The sequence below is a fragment of the Lissotriton helveticus genome, chromosome 4_1 (genome assembly GCF_964261635.1).
Source record: "Lissotriton helveticus chromosome 4_1, aLisHel1.1, whole genome shotgun sequence".
NCBI classification, from domain to species: domain Eukaryota; kingdom Metazoa; phylum Chordata; class Amphibia; order Caudata; family Salamandridae; genus Lissotriton; species Lissotriton helveticus.
The window spans coordinates 289,294,143-289,313,073 of NC_136063.1; the positions used below are offsets into that span (position 1 = coordinate 289,294,143).

General features: G+C 43.9%; 1 protein-coding gene across 1 annotated transcript in view; it reads left to right on the plus strand.

Annotated features, from left to right (window-relative positions):
* LOC144827992 (uncharacterized) overlaps window positions 1-18,931 on the plus strand; it is a 557,648-nt gene that overhangs the window by 210,104 nt on the left and 328,613 nt on the right. Inside the window, exons 9-10 of the mRNA XM_078686140.1 lie at window positions 15,521-15,612; window positions 15,725-15,839. Of these exons, the coding sequence (XP_078542266.1) occupies window positions 15,521-15,612; window positions 15,725-15,839 (207 nt within the window). The remainder of the gene's footprint in view (window positions 1-15,520; window positions 15,613-15,724; window positions 15,840-18,931) is intronic.

Here is an 18,931-nt window from a genome sequence, read left to right on the forward strand (position 1 = left end):
CTGGCAACAAGTACAAAAGTAATCATTGGATCAGACACAGAGATTCTAGCATAAAGTGTCAATGATTTGTGCTGCACTAAGGTAGGGGCATCAGATGTGAAACAATACACAAAAGATTCTATCGTAAAGGGTCCATGACTTGTGGTACACTGAGGATGGGGCAGCAGATGTGAAATTATACACAAAATATTGTATCATAAATGGTCCATGAGTGATTCTGCACTGAGATAGGGGCATCAGAAGCATTTAGCGTCTGCGAAGCCAGCAATGATGGGTGGTGTGGGTCAGCCGCACTGGGGCAATGTCTATTGCCTACTGGACTGCGTTATCTGCAATCACGACTCAATGTGAATTGTGAGCCCCGCTATCCGCAGTGTAGTTCAAAAGCAGTAGTCAGCACAGACATCGTGAAATGATTTCAGTCCCTTCCTCTTGACAAAATTCAAATACATCAAAACTGAATTCAAATTGTGAGCTCTGTTGTCCGCAGTGTAGATGTATGGAACAAAAGATTAAACATTTATGGAATACACTGTTGAAATAAGTAGGTTTCAGGGACGTTATAGTTAGTTGCCTACTAGACTCTAAAATTAATGAATGAAGACTGAATTTGAATTGTGAGTGCTGCTGAGCACAGTATAGGCCGGAGGCAGAAGTTAGTAAGGGCCCACAGCCACGTGACGTTGACTTGACCTGCATAGTCAGTGGTAGGTGTGGCGCTCAGCGTATGCGCAGCCAGCGATGATACAATGTCTCTTGCCTACTGGACTGTGTCATCTGCAATCGCGACTCGATCTGAATGGTGAGCCCTGCTAACTGCAGTGTAGGCTGAAAGCAGTGGTCAGGAAGGGCCCACAGCCACATGGCGTTGACTTGAGCTGTATAGACTTAGTGATAGGTGTGGTGCTCAGCTTGTGCACAACCAGCGATGATGCAATGTCTCTTGCCTACTGGACTGCGTCATCTACAATCGCGACTCGAGGTGAATTGTGAGCCCTGCTGACCGCAGTGTAGACTGCTATTCAGTGTTCATTTGAACTTGCAAGATGAATTTTGTCATTGTAATGAAGCTATAACTGATATAAAACAAGTTCTTGAAGCAAGGATACAAGAAGGACATTGTGTAGATTTGATGGACGTTATACTTAGTTGCCTACTGCACTCTGTAATTAATAAATGAAGACTGAATTATAATTGTGAGCCCCGATGACCGCAGTGTAGGCAGGAGGCCAGCAAGGACCCACAGCCACGTGGCTTTGAGTTGAGGTGCACAGTTATTGGCAATTCAGTGTGTGTGCAGCCAGCGATGATAAGTGGTGCCCTGAGTTAGTGGCACCTGAAGCAACCAGCGTGGGCGCACCCTGCGATGATGCGTGGTCCGGGCGGGCTGCACTAGGAGCAATGTCTTTTGCCTACTGAATTCTGCCTTAATAAGTCCACGTGGTGTTGACTTATGGTGCAGTGACTTAGTGGCACCTGAAGCACTCAGCGTGTGCGCACCCTGCAATGATGCGTGGTCCTGGCGTGCCGCACTATGAGCAATGTCTTTTGTCTAATGAATTCTGCCTTAATCAGTCCACGTGGCGATGACTTATGGTGCAGTGAGTTAGTGGCAACTGAAGCGCTGAGCGTGTGCACGTCCTGCGATGATGTGTTGTTCGGGCGGGCCGCACTGGGACCAATATCTTTTGCCTACTGAATTCTGCCTTAATAAGCCCGCGTGGCGCTGACTTCTGGTGCACTGAGTTTGTGGTACCTTTGGCGATCAGCGTGTGCGCAGTCTGCGATGATGCGTGGTCCAGAGGGGCCGCACTGGGAGCAATGTATCTTGCCTACTGGACTGCGTTATCTGCAACGGGCACTCCATTTTGAATTGTGAGCTCTGCTGTCTGCAGTGTAGATCGAAGGTAGTAGTCTGTACAGACATAAGTCTGCGGTGCTGTGCCGCTGGGTTCGCAGGGGGTCTGTGTCGAGGAGGCCCGCGCTCATGGCAGCAGCCACTTGGCAGGGTAAGGGCCGGTGCTCTGGCAGACGTGTTGCCCTTCACACAAGTGAACCATGCCCAGAGCCCCAGCCTATTTATTAATACTCCTACGCTGGAGTGGCGCATATTGGACCAGCCCACTCCGCTTCCGCTTCCAGGGGGGGGCAACACAGGTACATGACGAGATCTTCCCCACTGCCTGAGGTAACATGGTTGCGTCTATTGTGCACAACACTACAAGCACCAGCAGTATATGTACACATGGAGAGGTTTGTGCTCTGCATAGTGAGGTCTGTCCAGCACATCACAGCTACACTTGGTATTGTGTGCATTATTATTGATGGGTGACTTGCGTCCTTCACACATACTTGGTTGCCACATTTACCAAAATTCAAGGATTGTGTGGCTGAGGGACCATACTGTTTTTGGAAGGTCCGCTGTCCTGTTCTGCGCTACCTTGGAGGTAGTAGGGAGGGGAGTGGTCCGGGGGGGACATCCTGAGGCTGTTGGCAGTGGGTGTTGTGGCTTTCTTGGGTATCGGAGCTGCATGATCAGTAACATTATTGCATGTGTTGGTCTTCAGATGTGATTCTGGGCTCCCTTTCACACTGTATGTAGTCATCCTGGTTTACACCAGTAAAAGGCAAATGTTAGATTCCAACTGCTAACACGACTTATTGCCTCTTTTTGGATCGCACCACAGATTTGGCTGCTCATTGAAAATATCGGGAAGTGATGTTTTTGTGTTATTTTTGCACGGGAATGCCTACTCTGCATATTATTACCATTAGTTGTTGCTCTCATTTGTGGCGATTTTTTTGGCATAAGCTATTGCTGGAAAACTGGGGATATAGGCTGTTTTTACTAGGTTGAGAATGGAATGATAATTTAAAATCACTTAAAAAACCATAGGTTTAGGGAACATTATAATTAGAAATTATCATTTAAAAAACCTTTGAAATTCACTGAAAAAAGCATAGGTTTCAGGGACGGTATAGATACAAATTAGCATTTAAAAAACCTTTCAAATTCACTGAAAAACCATAGGTTTCAGGGACTTTATAGTTACAAATTAGCATTTAAAAAACCTTTGAAATTCACTGAAAAAACTATAGGTTTCAGGGACGTTATAGTTACAAATTAGCATTTAAAAAACCTTTGAAATTCACTGAAAAAACCATAGGTTTCAGGGAAGTTATGGTTAGTTGGACATTTCACTCGTACAAAACCATAGAAATTCAGCCATTATAGTTAGTTTGACCCCCCCCCAAAAAAATAGCCCCTATCAGTACTTTCTAATATTCCCTGGGATCGTATCCTCCGGGTCTTATAAAAATTGTTGGGGACCGTGAGGGGAGCCTCAAGGCCCCCATGATCCCGCCGGCTTCCCGCCTTCTTCGGAAGCCGGGATTGCTTTTCCGCAAGGGGAGATGCTAACTTGCACGTGGAAAAGCAATCTGCTTTGGATTTTGAAAGCGAGAACAGATTTCACAGCTCTGTCTTTCAAAATGCAAACTAAGTTTCCATTGGGAGGGCGGGAGCCGTCAGAGTCCTGCCCTGTTAAAGCAAACAGCAGTGTCCCGGGGGTAGGCATCCCGGGACACTGCAGGAGCCGGCCCTTGGGCGTGGCTGTCTCCAGGGCCCTCGAGAGCACCTGGCGGAGGGCCACGCAGCCTGCCTCCCACAATACACAAATTCCCGGGGGTGGTGGTTCCCGGGGCTTGAGGGGCATCGTTGAGGCCCACACACTTCTAATTTTGTAGGGGGGAGCCTTGGACGCGAAAGTGGTGCAAGGGGGTTGCAAATCTGGTACGAAGTGTTTTGTTTTACTTTGCTTTCCTTTTTGTCTTGTAGAGGATCCAGGGTTAATATAACGGTTTTTGTGCAGCCAGTACCTTTCAACCCTACCCCCAAACGACGTTCTGCCTGTTTCCATTCAACAGTTCATGGAACACTTACGTGAGCACAGAGGTTAGAAGTTCCCCACACTATGTTGCTAATGGAAAAAGTTACTGCGCCTGAGTTTTAAAACTTTTCCATAGGGACCATTAGTCGTAGCTATAGACTCTGGTAAAGATCTGGTAAAGAGTTAGCCTCAGAATTATACTTCAAATTATAAATATCTTTTCTATTGGGGACCACTACCCCCCCAAAAACAAAGACGTATAAACTTTTTTTTAATTAACTTTTATTGAAACAACAATAAATAACTGGAAACATAACTTAAAGATAGCAATACAATAAATAACTAGAAACATACCTTTAACAAAACAATATAATAAACAAAATGTGATATGGACTCCAATAGAAATACGGTAGGTAATCTGCAATACAAAAATAAAAATAAGTGTTCAAAATTAGATCGATGTGACTAATTTGAGGTTAAACATTACAAGTCAAGGTAATACTTTGCAATATTTTTTTATTTGCAAGTCTGCAGTGTGCCTGATATATTCCACCTTTCTTATAGGCCTGCGTTCAAGAGGTGTCTGTACGGAAGTGCCTACTGCGTCAGATTTACAGTATGGACCACCAGGTCTTTAAAATGATTCAGAGATGAGACAGAATTAGGTGAGAGATCAAGTCATCATGCAGGACAATATTCTTTAGGGCTTATTTACAAACCTCTTGCGCCACTTTTGTGTTACTTTTCCCATGTTAAAAGTGACACAAAAGTGGCGCAAGGGGCTTGTAAATAAGGTCTTTTATTTCTAATGCATTGTATATCTAGACCGCTCTGCTTACCTTGTGTAAACACTGTGACCAACAGAGTTCACAACTTGAAATCAGCTCTGGTTGTATACGGTAGAGTGGACAGGAGTGTCCATAACTTTAAAAGAGAAACAATGTGAGAGAGAGTGAGAAAGAGAGAAAAAAACGACATTAAAACGTGGGAGAGAGAAAGTTATAGATGGAGCAGTTAATACTGGAGAAAATACTCATAGGTCACATTTTGCCTCCATTGTGTGTCCAAGCAGGTGCTGGTTTATAGTGCACCCTCCAGTTTAGTCATCTGAAAGATAGTATATAGAGTTAGTAATAGCATAATACATACAAATGCACATGTATGTTTTTGGTTTTTATGTACACTCAGGATACTATATTACAACAAGTTCCACTGTAAGGCGGTGTCTGTACGGTGTTTTTTTCTAAAGTACTATATCCCATTTATTCCCACTGCATAGCGGTGAGGTCTCAATATTGGATATCTACACTGTTGCACCCCATTGACTTGCAGAGTCCAGAGGTGAGTGTTTTTCTTGGGAAGTCAGAGGCAGATTTAGAAGCTTATTGCGCCACTTTTCCCATGATAAAAGTGGCACAAAAGGGGCGCAAGAAAGTCGTACATCCGCCCTTAAAACTGTTGTAACTTATCTAATCTCACTTGCCGGAGGTAATTGTACATTCAGACGCAGTGAAGCTGCTGCACAATACCCACTCTCTACTTTTACTGATTACTTGTTGTTGTTTCGGAAACAAGTGTTTTTGCTCACCTTGTGCCATTGGCCTGATTCAAAGAGGGTGCACTACGTGTCGAAGCAGCTTTCTCAGAAGTTGTTACGATGGCCACGCATCATCGCAGAATCCTCGTACGTTGAGTTTTAGAGGTGTTGGGGGGGACGCCAATTTGTGAAACACAACCTGTAAGATAAAAAGGAAGTTAACATTGTGTGTAATATTTTTATCAAAGGTGAGAGGAAGTGAGAGTGACTGCAAAGAATATTCACAGCTCACCTTTCTGTCACCGGTGTGTTTTTCACCACGTGTCGGGACATAATGCACCCTGAAGCTGTACATCTAAAAGATAGTGAAAGAAAGATGTTATGATTGGTAATTGTTACTATCTTAATGTGGAGTTGAATAACATCAGCCTTTCACACACGTTCCCCCCATTTAAAAGAACTATTTGTATAGTGTATATACGTTTATATACATGTAATTTGATACACTATATAGGACTGCGTTTGTCTAAATCGTTGCGTCACTTTTTTGTATCCAGTCTTCTGCACCCCATCGGCTCCCTCCTATGCACACCCAGGCCTCACTGCTCACCTTTTTGTGGACAGGACACCTTCTACATCATGTTGTCCTGATCTGCCACTAAGAAGTCTCACGTATAGTGCCGAGTCTTGATATCAGTATGGCTAACGACATACTCATGCTCCCATCATCATCATCGCAGGTTCTTCACCTGCTCAGTCCTTCCTGTACCACTAACTCAGTGACCAAAGAGGCCACGCACGTAGTGGTGGGCCCACTGTTCGGTGGTTCGGGCCTATATAAGGTATCCGAAGCACCAGGACGGGCCCTCACAGCGCTTGCGATGGGAGCAACTCTAGAATGGCGTAGAGCATGTGCACCCCGTCTTTTTTATTGGTAGGGTCACGTGTGTAGTGACGCATGTGCTGGATGGGTGTGGTGTGGGTGTATACCTGCCATGAGAGAGTGTGTGTGTGCCATTTTGACAACTAGACCTGGAACTAAGAAATCACTACAATGGAAATCTGGGCAATGTTGCGTTTTTGTTTTTCCTGGTAGCATAAGTGCAGTGGGTTGGCCTGACGTATGCCAGTGCTGCGCGAAACTCTGAACCATGATTCCGGAGCTATTGGCTTGGTCCTGTCGTGAACTATATGAAAAATCATGTGATTCTCGTGTCCATTCTGTAGTGCTGACGTCACCCAGGTCTTAAACGCAAATGTGTCATTATATCTGTAAAGTTCCACAACGTGGCCAACATGGAAGGTACGGGGTATCACTGACTCTATATTCGTTCATAGTTGCACCTGACGTATTTCTGTGATTATGAATGTTTATTGTACATTCAGTGGAGTGTTGTAGCTGTAGTAATACAGGGCTGTGAAAGGTTTAAGTTGCAATTTTTGGTCTCATGAAGGGCAGCTAATATATATATACATATGTAGTCATTCAGGTAGAGTGAAGAACTTGATGCTGGAAATCAGTGTTCGAGTCTCGGAGTTGCGTCCACATCCTGTTATTGTAGAGAAATGACGTAATCTACGCGTACCTGAAAATGTACTGTAAATACGGTGCTTATGTAAATTGCTGATATACTTTTGAGTTGATTTTGCGCTATATAAAAATGCAACAAAAAAAAGGAGGAATAGCCCACACTGACTGTTACAGGTAAGATGGTTGCATACGCTACACTATTTATAGTACAATATAATGTGGTAGGACCCTGGGGCAGCATTTTAGAAAATAATGAATACACAGACACAGATAGATATTTGAAGTGGGTACAGGCAGGTGTGCTTAAGTCCATTTTTTTCACATTGTTGTTGGTAACAAGTAGAATAGTAATCATGATATCATACACAAATATTTAATCATAAACGGTTTATGACTTCTGTTGTATTAATGTAGGAGTATTGTGTGTAAAAAAATACACAGAACATTCTATCGTAAAGGATTCATGAGCTGTGGTGCACTGAGGTGGGGCGGTTTGTGTGCAGCCTGCCATGATGCGTGGTCCAGGCAGACCGCACTGGTAAAAATGCGATTTGACTTGAATTTTGCCTTAACAAGGGCACGTGGTGATTATTTATAGTGTACTAAGTTAGTGGTACATCTGGAGTTTATTGTGTGCTCACCCTAGGATGATGCGTGGTCTGAGCGGGCTGTACTGAAATCATTCATTTTTGTATATTGAACTATATGAACATTGAGGGGGACGAAAAAAAAGTAGCATCAATGGTTATCAATTGCTCTGCAAACTAGGTCTACTGATTGCTCCCTATAACAAATTAAACAATTGCACTTCACTCTGTGCATTCTAACTTTCTCAAAGTGTGGGCGTATGTCTGGTGACGATGTTGAAGGTGATACCCCAGAGGTACTTGGTATTGCCGGTGGTGGAGGTACATTTTGGCGCAATTTTCTACATTCTTATCATAGTTCACAGAATGCAACGATTGAAGGTGGGAGGGCATACTTGCAGTGCAACAGCACTATTTTTTTCTGTGCTTTAAATAAATCGAGGCTGAATTTAATGCTGTCTATGGTGTAGATGAAAAGGTAAATTCAAGTTGTGAACCCTACTGTGCACAGTGTACATGGAAGCTAGTAGTCAGTACCGTTATAGAACAATGTTTTTTTTAAAAACTTTTTTTAACAAAATCTGAATACATACAGTATAATTGACTCTGCATTAAATAAATCAAGGTTGAATTTCCTACTGTCTGTAGTGTATATGCAAAGGTGAATTCAAGTTGTAAACCCTGCTGTCCGCAGTGTACATCTTAGGGTGGAGTGCATCATCTCCAACTATGATTGAAGTGAAAGATAGAATATGTATGCAGCGTGCATTTTTTTATTGAACTAAATTTATAAATGTTATAAAATAAGTTTTTCTAGGAAGCATAATAAAGGGATATTGTGTAGAGTTTGATAGGTGTTATACTTACTTTGGTTTACACTGAGTTAGTGGTATGTAAAACAAGAAGGTTCTGTGGAGCCTGCGATGATGCGTTATCCAAGCAGGCTGTGTTTATAGTAATGTTTTTTGTATTGTGAATGGTGCCTTATTAAGGCCACGTGATAATCATTTTTGGTGCACTGAGTATCTTTGGTGCTTAGCATGTACATATTCTGCGATGATGCGTGGTCTGGGGGAGGGAAAGTATTTGAAGTAATGTGTTTTGTTAATTTGATTCTGCAAGAATTCCACTTAATAGGGATAGCATGCCTCATTGCTGACATAAAACTGACAACACAGTAGTATTTTTCTCCCTTAAATAAATCGAGAGTAAATTTTATGTTGTTTGTAGTGCTTATGCGCCACTGGAATGAAGCCATAAACTCTTTTGATCGCAGTGTACGTTTGAAAACAGAACTCACTGTTTTTTGTGGAATCCTTTTACAAAATAGTCTTTGCCTTACATAAATCAAGGACATCTTGAATGCTGTCCGTAGCGTAGAAGGAAAGCTGAATTCAAGTTGTGAACCCTGCTGTCCGCAGAGTACATTTATGGCAGTAGTCCACAGAAACATCGACAAATGCTTTTTTGTCACATACGTTAACAAAATCTGATGACACAGTAGAATTGTCTCTGCCTTATGTCTGTAGTGCTTAACCGCTTCTGGTATCAAGTTGTGAATCCTGCTGTCCGCAGTGTACATTTGAAGGCAGTACTTAGTACAGACATTGAGGAATGTTTTTTGTGGCATTCATTAACAAAATTGTTTCTGCCTTACATAAATCAAGGATATCTTGAATGCTGTCCGTAGTGTAGATGGAAAGCTGAATTCAAGTTGTGAACCCTGTTGTTCGCAGTGTAGATTTAAGGCAGTAGTCGACAAAAAGATCGATGAATGCTATTTTGTCACAGTTAACAGAATCTGAGGACACAGTATAATTGTCTCTGCCTTAAATACATTGAGAATGAATTAAATGTTGATTGTAGTGCTTCTCCGCTTCTGGTATCAAGTTGTGAACCCTGCCGTCCGCAGTGTACATTTGAATGCAGTACGTAGTACAGACATTGAGGAATGTTTTTGGTGGCATTTATTAACAAAATTGTCTCGGCCTTACATAAGTCAAGGATATCTTAAATGCTGTCCGTAGTGTAGATGGAAAGCTGAATTCAAGTTGTGAACCCTGTTGTACTCAGTGTAGACTGAAGGCAGTAGTCGACACAAAGATTGATGAATGATATTTTGTCACAGTTAACAGAATCTGAGGACATAGTACAATTGTCTCTGCCTTAAATAAAACAAGGCTGGATTCAATGCTGTCCGTAGTGTTGATGCAAAGCTGAATTCAAGTTGTGAACCCTGCTGTCCGCAGTGTAGACTGAAGACTGTAGTGAGCACAGTTATAGATGAATGCTTTTTGTCACATTCTTTTACAAAATCGGAAGACATAGAATCCATTTGTCTCTACCTTTGATAAAGCAAGGCTGGATACAACGCTGTCCGTAGTACAGATGCAAATCTGAATTCAAGTTGTGAACACGGCTGTCCGCAATGGAGATTGAAGGCAGAAGTCAATACAGACATAAGTCTGCGGTGCTGTGGCACTGAGTTTGCAATCGGCCTGTATCGAGGGGGCATGCGGTCATGGCGGCAGCCTCGTGGCAGGGTGCGGACCTTCGCTGTGGCAGGGTCTCTTCTCTTTGCAGAAGTGAACCATGCCCAAGGCGTAGCCTAAATATTTATAGTCTTACGTTGACGTTGTGTACATTGGAGTAGACCACTCCGCTTCTGTTTCAAAGGGGGAGCGGTGAACACAGCTACATGAGCGAAATATTCCCCAGTGTCTGAGATAATATGGTTGCGTCCACTATTCAGTACACTACACGTATCAATGGTATATGTACACACTGAAAAGTTTTTGATTTCTATAGTGAATTTTGTATAGTATTTCACCGGTAGTCTTAGCGTTGTATACATTATTGTTGATGTTTGAGTTCTTTCCCTTATACATACTTGGTTGCCACAACTCTGTATATTAAGGTAGTGTACTCTTGAGGAGATATATTATTTTGGAAAGGTCCGTAGTACTGTTTTGCGCTGCCTCTGAGGTAGTAGGGGGGAGGGGTCCGTGGGGATGGTTGTGGTGATCGTGGCGCTGGGTATTGTCATTTTGTTGGGTGTCGGAAGTGTATAATTAGAACCTCTATCACATATTGCTCTTTAAACATGAGTGTGAGTTGAATGTAATTCACGCAGTACATATTCAACGTTCTTACAGTACTTAAATGTTGATGTTAATTTGTTAGTGGTAAGTGGAACTATTGCCTGATTTTTTAGGTGGCATTGCAGATTTAGTTTGTTGTTGAAAATATGGGGAAGTGGTCAACATTATAAGTAGGAATTGTCATTTAAAAAACCTTCGAAATTCACTGAAAAAACCATAGGTTTCTGGTAGGTTATAGTTAGGAATTAGCATTTAAAAAACCTTTGAAATTCACTGAAAAAACCATAAGTTTCAGGCAGGTTATAGTTAGGAATTATTATTTAAAAAACCTTTGAAATTCACTGAAAAAACTATAGGTTTCAGGCAGGATATAGTTAGGAATTATCATTTAAAAAACCTTAGAAGTTCATTGAAAAAACCATTGGTTTCAGGGGTGTTATAGTTAGCTGGACATTTTCATTCATACAAAACCATTGAAATTCCTCCGTTATAGTTAGTCGTACTAACTGTAACTCTCGCGCCCGCAATCCACTGGTGATGATGTCACATATTACATCATTCATGACATGGTCAGTGACATCACTGATAACATCACTGACAACATCTCAAATGACATCACTGATGACATCACTGATGACATCATCCATGTGGCAATCAGATACACCTCATCATACACTACTATAATCTTTCATCACTCATTGTAAAATACAGAGGACCATATTTGAATCCATTGACACAGCAATACAAGTATCTAAAAACCCACTCAGTGATTCCTAGATCTACACAAACATCTAATCAATTACCTATAGATTCACTCATACATCCTGTCAATGATCAATAGAACACTATCAAATATACTTATACACCTATATTGACATTACACACCAGCACACATCCTATTTACTTATGCAGTCATCCTACTCACTTATGCAAACAATGGATCATACTTATATTTACTCAGCTACACACTTATACAAACACCACTTCATTTATTCATATAGATAGTAACTAATACTTAGTGTGTTTTAAAATCACTATTACAAGTATACAGTTATCTATACAGTCACTCATGCAATCAATGAGTCTTATGTATACTTATTTATATACAACAAATATCACATACACTGCTTTTTATTATTCTAGTTTGTTGGACATGTACCTTTGAGAGATATATTTGCTCATTCAGCACATCCATATACATATTCATTCACCCAAACAACTATTATAATATGTACACTTAACGTCATATTCCTACTGAATCAACTACTGACATATCTTTGGGCAGTCAAACACCCCCACCGAACCACAAACACATTCACTCTCCCATCCAAATAATCAGTTAACTAATCAATAACTAATATACACTTTCACGTAGCTAGTAATCAAATGGTGCAGCCGTTTACACAACAACTGAGAAAATAATACAGATATTCACACAGTTTAGTCACTATCCAATATATTGAGTGAGACACTATAAATTAGTCAAGTAAACAGTCAATCACACTGCTACTAAATCCTCCACTCAGACACTTAAACATCCAGTCATTCTTCAATGTAGATTGCTATATATATAATACAAATTGACATATGGAACCAAACCACATTCACTGGATGATGTCATCAGTGATGTCATCAGTGATGTCATTTGAGATGTCATCAGTGATATCATCAGTGATGTCACTGACCATGTCATGAATGAGTACAACTAACTATAATGGAGGAATTTCAATGGTTTTGTATGAGTGAAATATCTAGCTAACTATAACACCCCTGAAACCTTTGGTTTTTTCAATGAACTTCTAAGGTTTTTTAAATGATAATTTCTAACTATAACCTGCCTGAAACCTATGGTTTTTTCAGTGAATATATATATATACATTTGTTTTGTGTTTAGGATAGCCCCCAATGGGAGTTGACCCATGTGCTGAGGGTTGACCCCAACATACATTCCTTATATTTTTTGGGAAATGTATGATTCCCCTGGGGGTCATGACAGCCCTCAGCAAAAGCAAATTCCCTCAAAAAATTGATCTTGCTAAAATGACTTTTATAAAACATGTGGGTTTAGGGTTTTCAGCCTGACGTAATCCATTAGTTTGTTGTGTCATTCACATTTTTCTCCCACCCACTGCAGCATACATATAAGGCAATTACTCTGCCCATTTCAGGCATTGCCTAACTTCAAAGTCAATGTAAATCATTGTCTGTAATAGGATTGACTTCACACTGGGGTAATCTTATGAACAGTGTGATTTCTGTGTTGTTGAAAAAAGATTACACCTGATGATTGTGTTGTGTTTTATGACACCTATAAATATGTCACCACTATTAGCACTACCACTGCTTGTTGATTCATTTTTATGTCAATACATTTAAGATTAATGGAAGAGATTGGACTGGCAGAATTATTTCTGGTCACATTAATTGTGGTTTGAATTTGGTTGTTTACCTAAAAAGTTAACCCACTGAATATAAATGGAATCACTGACCTAATATTGGAAACAAAAGTATAGTGTAGACACAATATTGTGTCAAAAATATCGATGACCAAAATATGGAGACAGTAAGCCCAAATAGGTAACTACAGATTTACTATTCTTAATTCCACATCTACCTACCTTGAAGATATATGTATCGTCAAGGTACATGCATTTAGTGTTATATATAGTAAAACTTTGCTTACCTTTAGAAAGTAATCTTCATGATTTTTTGTCCCTGTTTTTCTTGACACAATATTTTGTCTAAATTTCATCTAAATGGGTTACCATAGTCCGGGTCGGGTTTAAAGGGCTTGTGGTCCATGTGTACATATATGCCCTTTCACAAGGAACACATTCACACACAAAGTAGATCCCTTCAGTGCAAAGGACTACTCTTAATGTGTGTTTTTTCGATGACCAAGAAAATATTTTAACATGTAGCCATTTTTTTAAACAAAATAATAAGGGGATGGCAGCTAACAAACAATAAAGTTTTGCAAAAACCATGACAGAACAAAGTATTGTTTGCCAGACGTATTGGCTTGGTCTTTTCTTGTTGAATATGGCAATGTGCTACAGCAGTGGGTTTCTCTTATTCACAGCATCCTTCAAAAGGCATCTGCTGCTTTCATTTATGTGTAGATGGTTGAAAATGTTTTGTCTTCATGGTATTTCAGTGCAGTTGCCTGAGTATACCAGCAAGGCATACCTTTTAACCCCTTGCGTGCTCGTGACGGAACCATTCCCTCACGAGCCACGATGGGGCTGTGCTGGTGACGGAATGGTTCCGTCACGGCCTGGCCGCCGCGCATGCGCAGTGCTGATTTCGCCCCTCCGCCGTGCATTCTATTGAGCGGGCGGGCCGTGACGGAACCATTCCGTCACAAGCACAGCACCACCGCGGCTCGTGACGGAGTGGTTCCGTCAGGAGCATGGTGGCGCCGTGCGGCACCCCCTCCCCCCGAACGCCGCAGCGGAATTACCGCCGCGGCCAAGGGGTTAAAGGGAGTACTATTCCAGCCCTTGTAGTCCATTCCAGATATTTATTGCCATAGGCAAACTATCTTCAAACTTAAACACAGCAAAACATCTGATTAACCAGCAGAGTACAAATAAAATAAGAGTTGTATCTCCTGTGTTCCAAAATACCTACATATTCATTTGAAAGCACAATGTGACTACCATAAATGTATGTCTAGAACAGAAAACTAAATTAGAACTGTTGAAGCGTGTACATGCAGTATGCAGCTAGGATACGTAGATAGTGTGATGTGCCTTGTTTGAGAGTCCATATGTGTTCTGTGAGCTAGTTTATGTGACTCTGTGTTCTGTGTGAGCGGGTACATGTATATCTAATAATTCTGTGTAGTCTGTGTGTGGTCACTGCAAGTCAGGCCTCCTGTGTTCGTTGTAGCCCGTAGTCCTTGGATGACTGTGCATCTGTAAATGTTTGTTTGTCGATACCTTTGTCAGTGCACTGATCTTTGTGCCCATGGATTTCTGTAGGTGTGTTGCTATGCATGAACATGGATGCCTTAATGTTTTGTTTTTTTGTCTCTGCTTATGTGTATTTATATGGTATTTATGTTAATGTGTGTATAGATTTGATCTGTGAGTATATCCATTCGTATCCCTTCCCTATGTATATAGAGATAACTCTAATCACTAGTATATGCAGTAGACCATTGTACTCTCTACCATTCCTATGTGACTCTTAGAGTATATCCATTCATATCCCTTCCCTATGTATATAGACATAACTATAATCACCAGTCTCTTCTTTGTGTGACTTTACATCTTGTACATTTGCAATTTTTTTCTGTGTGTATCGTTTATGTAACGCATGTAATCCTAAGTCCTTATGTTTTGCAACTGGTTCTTATGTAAAGCGCTCTGACACCTTCGGGTAAAGTTTGCGCTATATAAAATCGCATTAAATAAAAATACAAATACAAATAAATAAAAGTTATTGGCTTTGTCAATGCTTATTATATCTGGGTCTATTCCGGTGTAGTCCATGCCGTACATTCTAAGGCAGTATAGGCCATGATATGAGGTCCTACTGTAAGACAATGCAATGCACACAGAGGCTGCTGTAGTTAAAGAGGGTGCCACTCTGCTTACATCAGGTGCTGAGTAGTGTATTTTTCCACAAAGGCATTTAATATCATATCGAACGTTTCATGACAGCTTCACGTTTCATAAGCAGAGACTAGGCAGAGGAATAAATCAGTGAGGCCTTGTTCACGCGGGTCATGGGAGCTGATATAGCATTGACACATAACGCCTGCCCTGCTTTATCAGGCTATCTGCAGAGGTGCTTGAACTGAAGCTGTCATCGCCAGATTTCATTATTGTCTTATCATCCTCATCTTTTTTGTCTCCATACTTTAGCTGGAAGTGATTGTTCAAACTCACCAACTGGACATTATCATGCATCCTGTGATCCAGAAATTAATTGAGATAAAGTGGAAGCGCTTCGGAAGGTAAGTTGTCATCCTCTCTTTTGTGAAATGCAGTTATCAGACACCAGCCAAGCCCAGGGCAGCCGTCTCTTCCGGTCCTAACGTGTCATCTTCCTTTCTGCGCTTCTTACAGGAAGAACATCGCCATTAAGTTGCTTTTAAATCTCATCTTTACTATTTCCTGGACTGCCCTCGGCATTGCAGCAGGATTAGAGCGGTCAGAGGAGAACCCCTACGTGTTTCCTGAGGTAAGTCCTAACATGTACAGCACTCCATTGCTTTGTAGCTAGCTTTGAGCTGTATATAGCTTAATACGGACATGACGTCACAGAAAAGGCGTGTTTGTGGAGCACACCTTTACCCACAGGGATACCTTAGCCCTATTGACAGTTAAAAATTATTTATTGTAGCCCAACATATAGATACTTATCTTATCTTGTCTATCTGATGGGTGAAAGGCTGAGTAGCTTCTGTGACTGTAACAAATTACCACGGTGGTCAAGCACAGTTCCCGGCAGAGGTTGCAGTATCCCACCATGCAACCACATATAAATAAACCACGTGGGACACTAGTCTCACTGTGGGGCTCCTAATACTGGAGTGGGAATGTCCAGGGCTATTCCAGAATACAGTAAACCACAGTCTCGATTTGATAACAGAAGAGGAGAAGTTTGCATCATAACACTGGAGTATACCGATTACACATATACATTTAATGAATAATGGAAAGGCATTGATGAACATCCTGTACTTATTATGTGAGTAAAGCAATTGTCAGTGGGATGGATGGGTTTAACACACAGGGTGTATCTTACGACTGGAATGTCTTGAGTATCTTACTTCTCAACAGACATGCACTGGGTTGACTGCCACCAATATTTGCTCATGTGAACCAAAGAGGAAAGCCAGAGTGTTGAAAATACAGAAGGTAAACAGTTTACTTTGGGGGGCGTGGCTAAGTGCCGATCATGGTGGACGTGTAGCTCCGGAGCTCCGTCCTTAGCCCGTAATATAAGCTGATTATCCTGCTATCCTGACCTGCAGCCCACCTGCACTCGGTGCCCAGAGGACCCGGGGGCGACCGGCATACAGCGGACGGGCGCTGCTCCTCCAATGCTCGCACCGAGAGAGCGCCGGGACCGTGGTGCTGCTGCGGCCTGTGACACAGAGTGAGGCCTCGGCCTCGATTTGTGGACTGCCCGGCCCAACCTAGGTCGTTGGCTGGCTGTGAGAGGGACCTCGGCCTGGAGAAACGGCGGACGCTTTGCCGCGACCTCGGGGCGTACTGCGGCCCCCCCCCCCCACGCCGCCTGTGACCTCACTGCCTCCTACATCGGCCCTCCGGACACTCGCTGGTCTCCCCTACTGCGGGACCCTCTGGCCGGCCGGGACTCTGGACCCAACATAGCAGAATTGCCACGCAGCTACAGCGCCTGAGCCCGGACCCCCCACTGGAGTATAGAACGGGTTCTGCGGGAGGCAAGGCCCGCCATCGGCACTGCACACGCGAAGTCTGCTCACGGCACAACGCGCCGGGAGGCGAAGGGAAGCCCGGCAACGAGAAGGTACTGCAGGCGCCATTTTATTTGCACCCCGGAGCGGGGTCCAGGACGTTGGGAACTCGATCCCGGCAATTGGCACACACGGACACCGGCGCAGGCGGACATTCCGCAGTGGGAGTACGTGAGGCTGTCTACTTCCAAGGTTGGTGCCTACTAGCATAGCGGCATACCTGCGACCTCACAAACTGGAGAGGGGGGCATCGGGCACACGTGGGGGAAAGAAGACTCGCCCGGTGAAGCCCTGATGCCACGCTGCACACCTAGCGCCTGCCGCGATACTGACCGTTGGCGCTGCCCCTACTCATCGCCTTCCCCGGCCTGTGGACTCCCCCCTGCACCCTGCACGGCCAGGCACTTACCGGCTCTCAAGACCACCAGCGGTGCCCCACTCCGCCTTGTGACGACACTGCGACCCGCTGACCGCCGTCACCCGGACACAAACTGGCCTGAAACACTCCCAACTGCCCATAGACTGCGTCGCAATCCCCTGCATTCAGCGGAACCTGGGTACCCCGCTTTCAAAGCCCGACGCCCTTGCGTGCGCACTTGCATAGGGGAGACCGGCGGCCACGAATACTCCAGCGTCGCCCTGCTTACCAGGTCAATGGGTAGACACAGGGGCAGGAACCAGGACTTAGGCGCCCCGGCAGATATGCAGTCCACGGGCTCAGAAGACCCACTGGCCTCTTCGAACGCGGACATAATACCGCCGACAGGGAAAGGATCTCAAGACGCCAAATTAGACCTAATCCTCAACGAAATACGCGCCACGCGCGAAGCGTTGGAATCACGCATTGATAGCATGGCGACCGGCCTATCCCTATTGCGGGCTGACCACAACAAGCTGGCGGAGCGAGTCTCGGAGCAGAAGATTGCACTAAATGACCTCATACCCCAGCAGACGGAGCATTCTTCGAAACTGGAGGCCATGGAGAAGCAGCTCAAACAGCTATGGGACAGAGTGGACGATGCGGAGGGACGTGCCCGCCGCAACAACGTCCGCATCCTAGGTATTCCGGAGCGAAGCGAGGGGAGGGACCCCACCCGATTCGTCGAGGACTGGCTGCGGAAACTGGTGGGCCAGGACGACCTTACGGCCTTGTACAGCGTGGAGCGGGCACACAGGATGCCATCGCGCCCCCCGCAACCGGGAGCGCCCCCTCGACCATTGATTGCGCGCCTACTCCATTTCAAAGACCGAGACACTGTCTTAAGAGCGGCAAGGGAGAAGGCGCCTATACGCTTCGAAGACAAAACCATATCAGTGTACCCCGACTTCACGCCAACGGTACAGAGAGCCCGGTCCACTTTCCTGGGGGTGAAGCGCAAACTCAGAGACAGAGACATGAAATATGAGCTGTTATTCCCTGCAAGACTCAAGATACTACACGGCAATAAATCCCACTTCTTTGACTCGCCGGAGGAGGCGGAGGAATGGATGGAAGTCACACTCACCCCTCCGGCCTCACAAGACCCATTCGCAGATGACCACAGTGGGGGACGCGAAGCATCACAGGGACGAAGAAGCACTCCTTCCACTTCCGGACATCACCCCGCGCGAGGCGCACAGATGAACGCTCGATCACCCGGGGACCAAACAGCGGGTCCTACTTCAACTTCAACAGCACGGATGCGATTAACAGAGGAGGCGCTGGCAGCCCACGACGCGGGAGCAACCGTGGACGGGGGCACCGTCACCACCGACACCCACACTGAGGTTTCCGGGTCGGTGGACAGCCTACAGCTGTTCCCCAAGATCACGGCCCAGATGGCAGAGG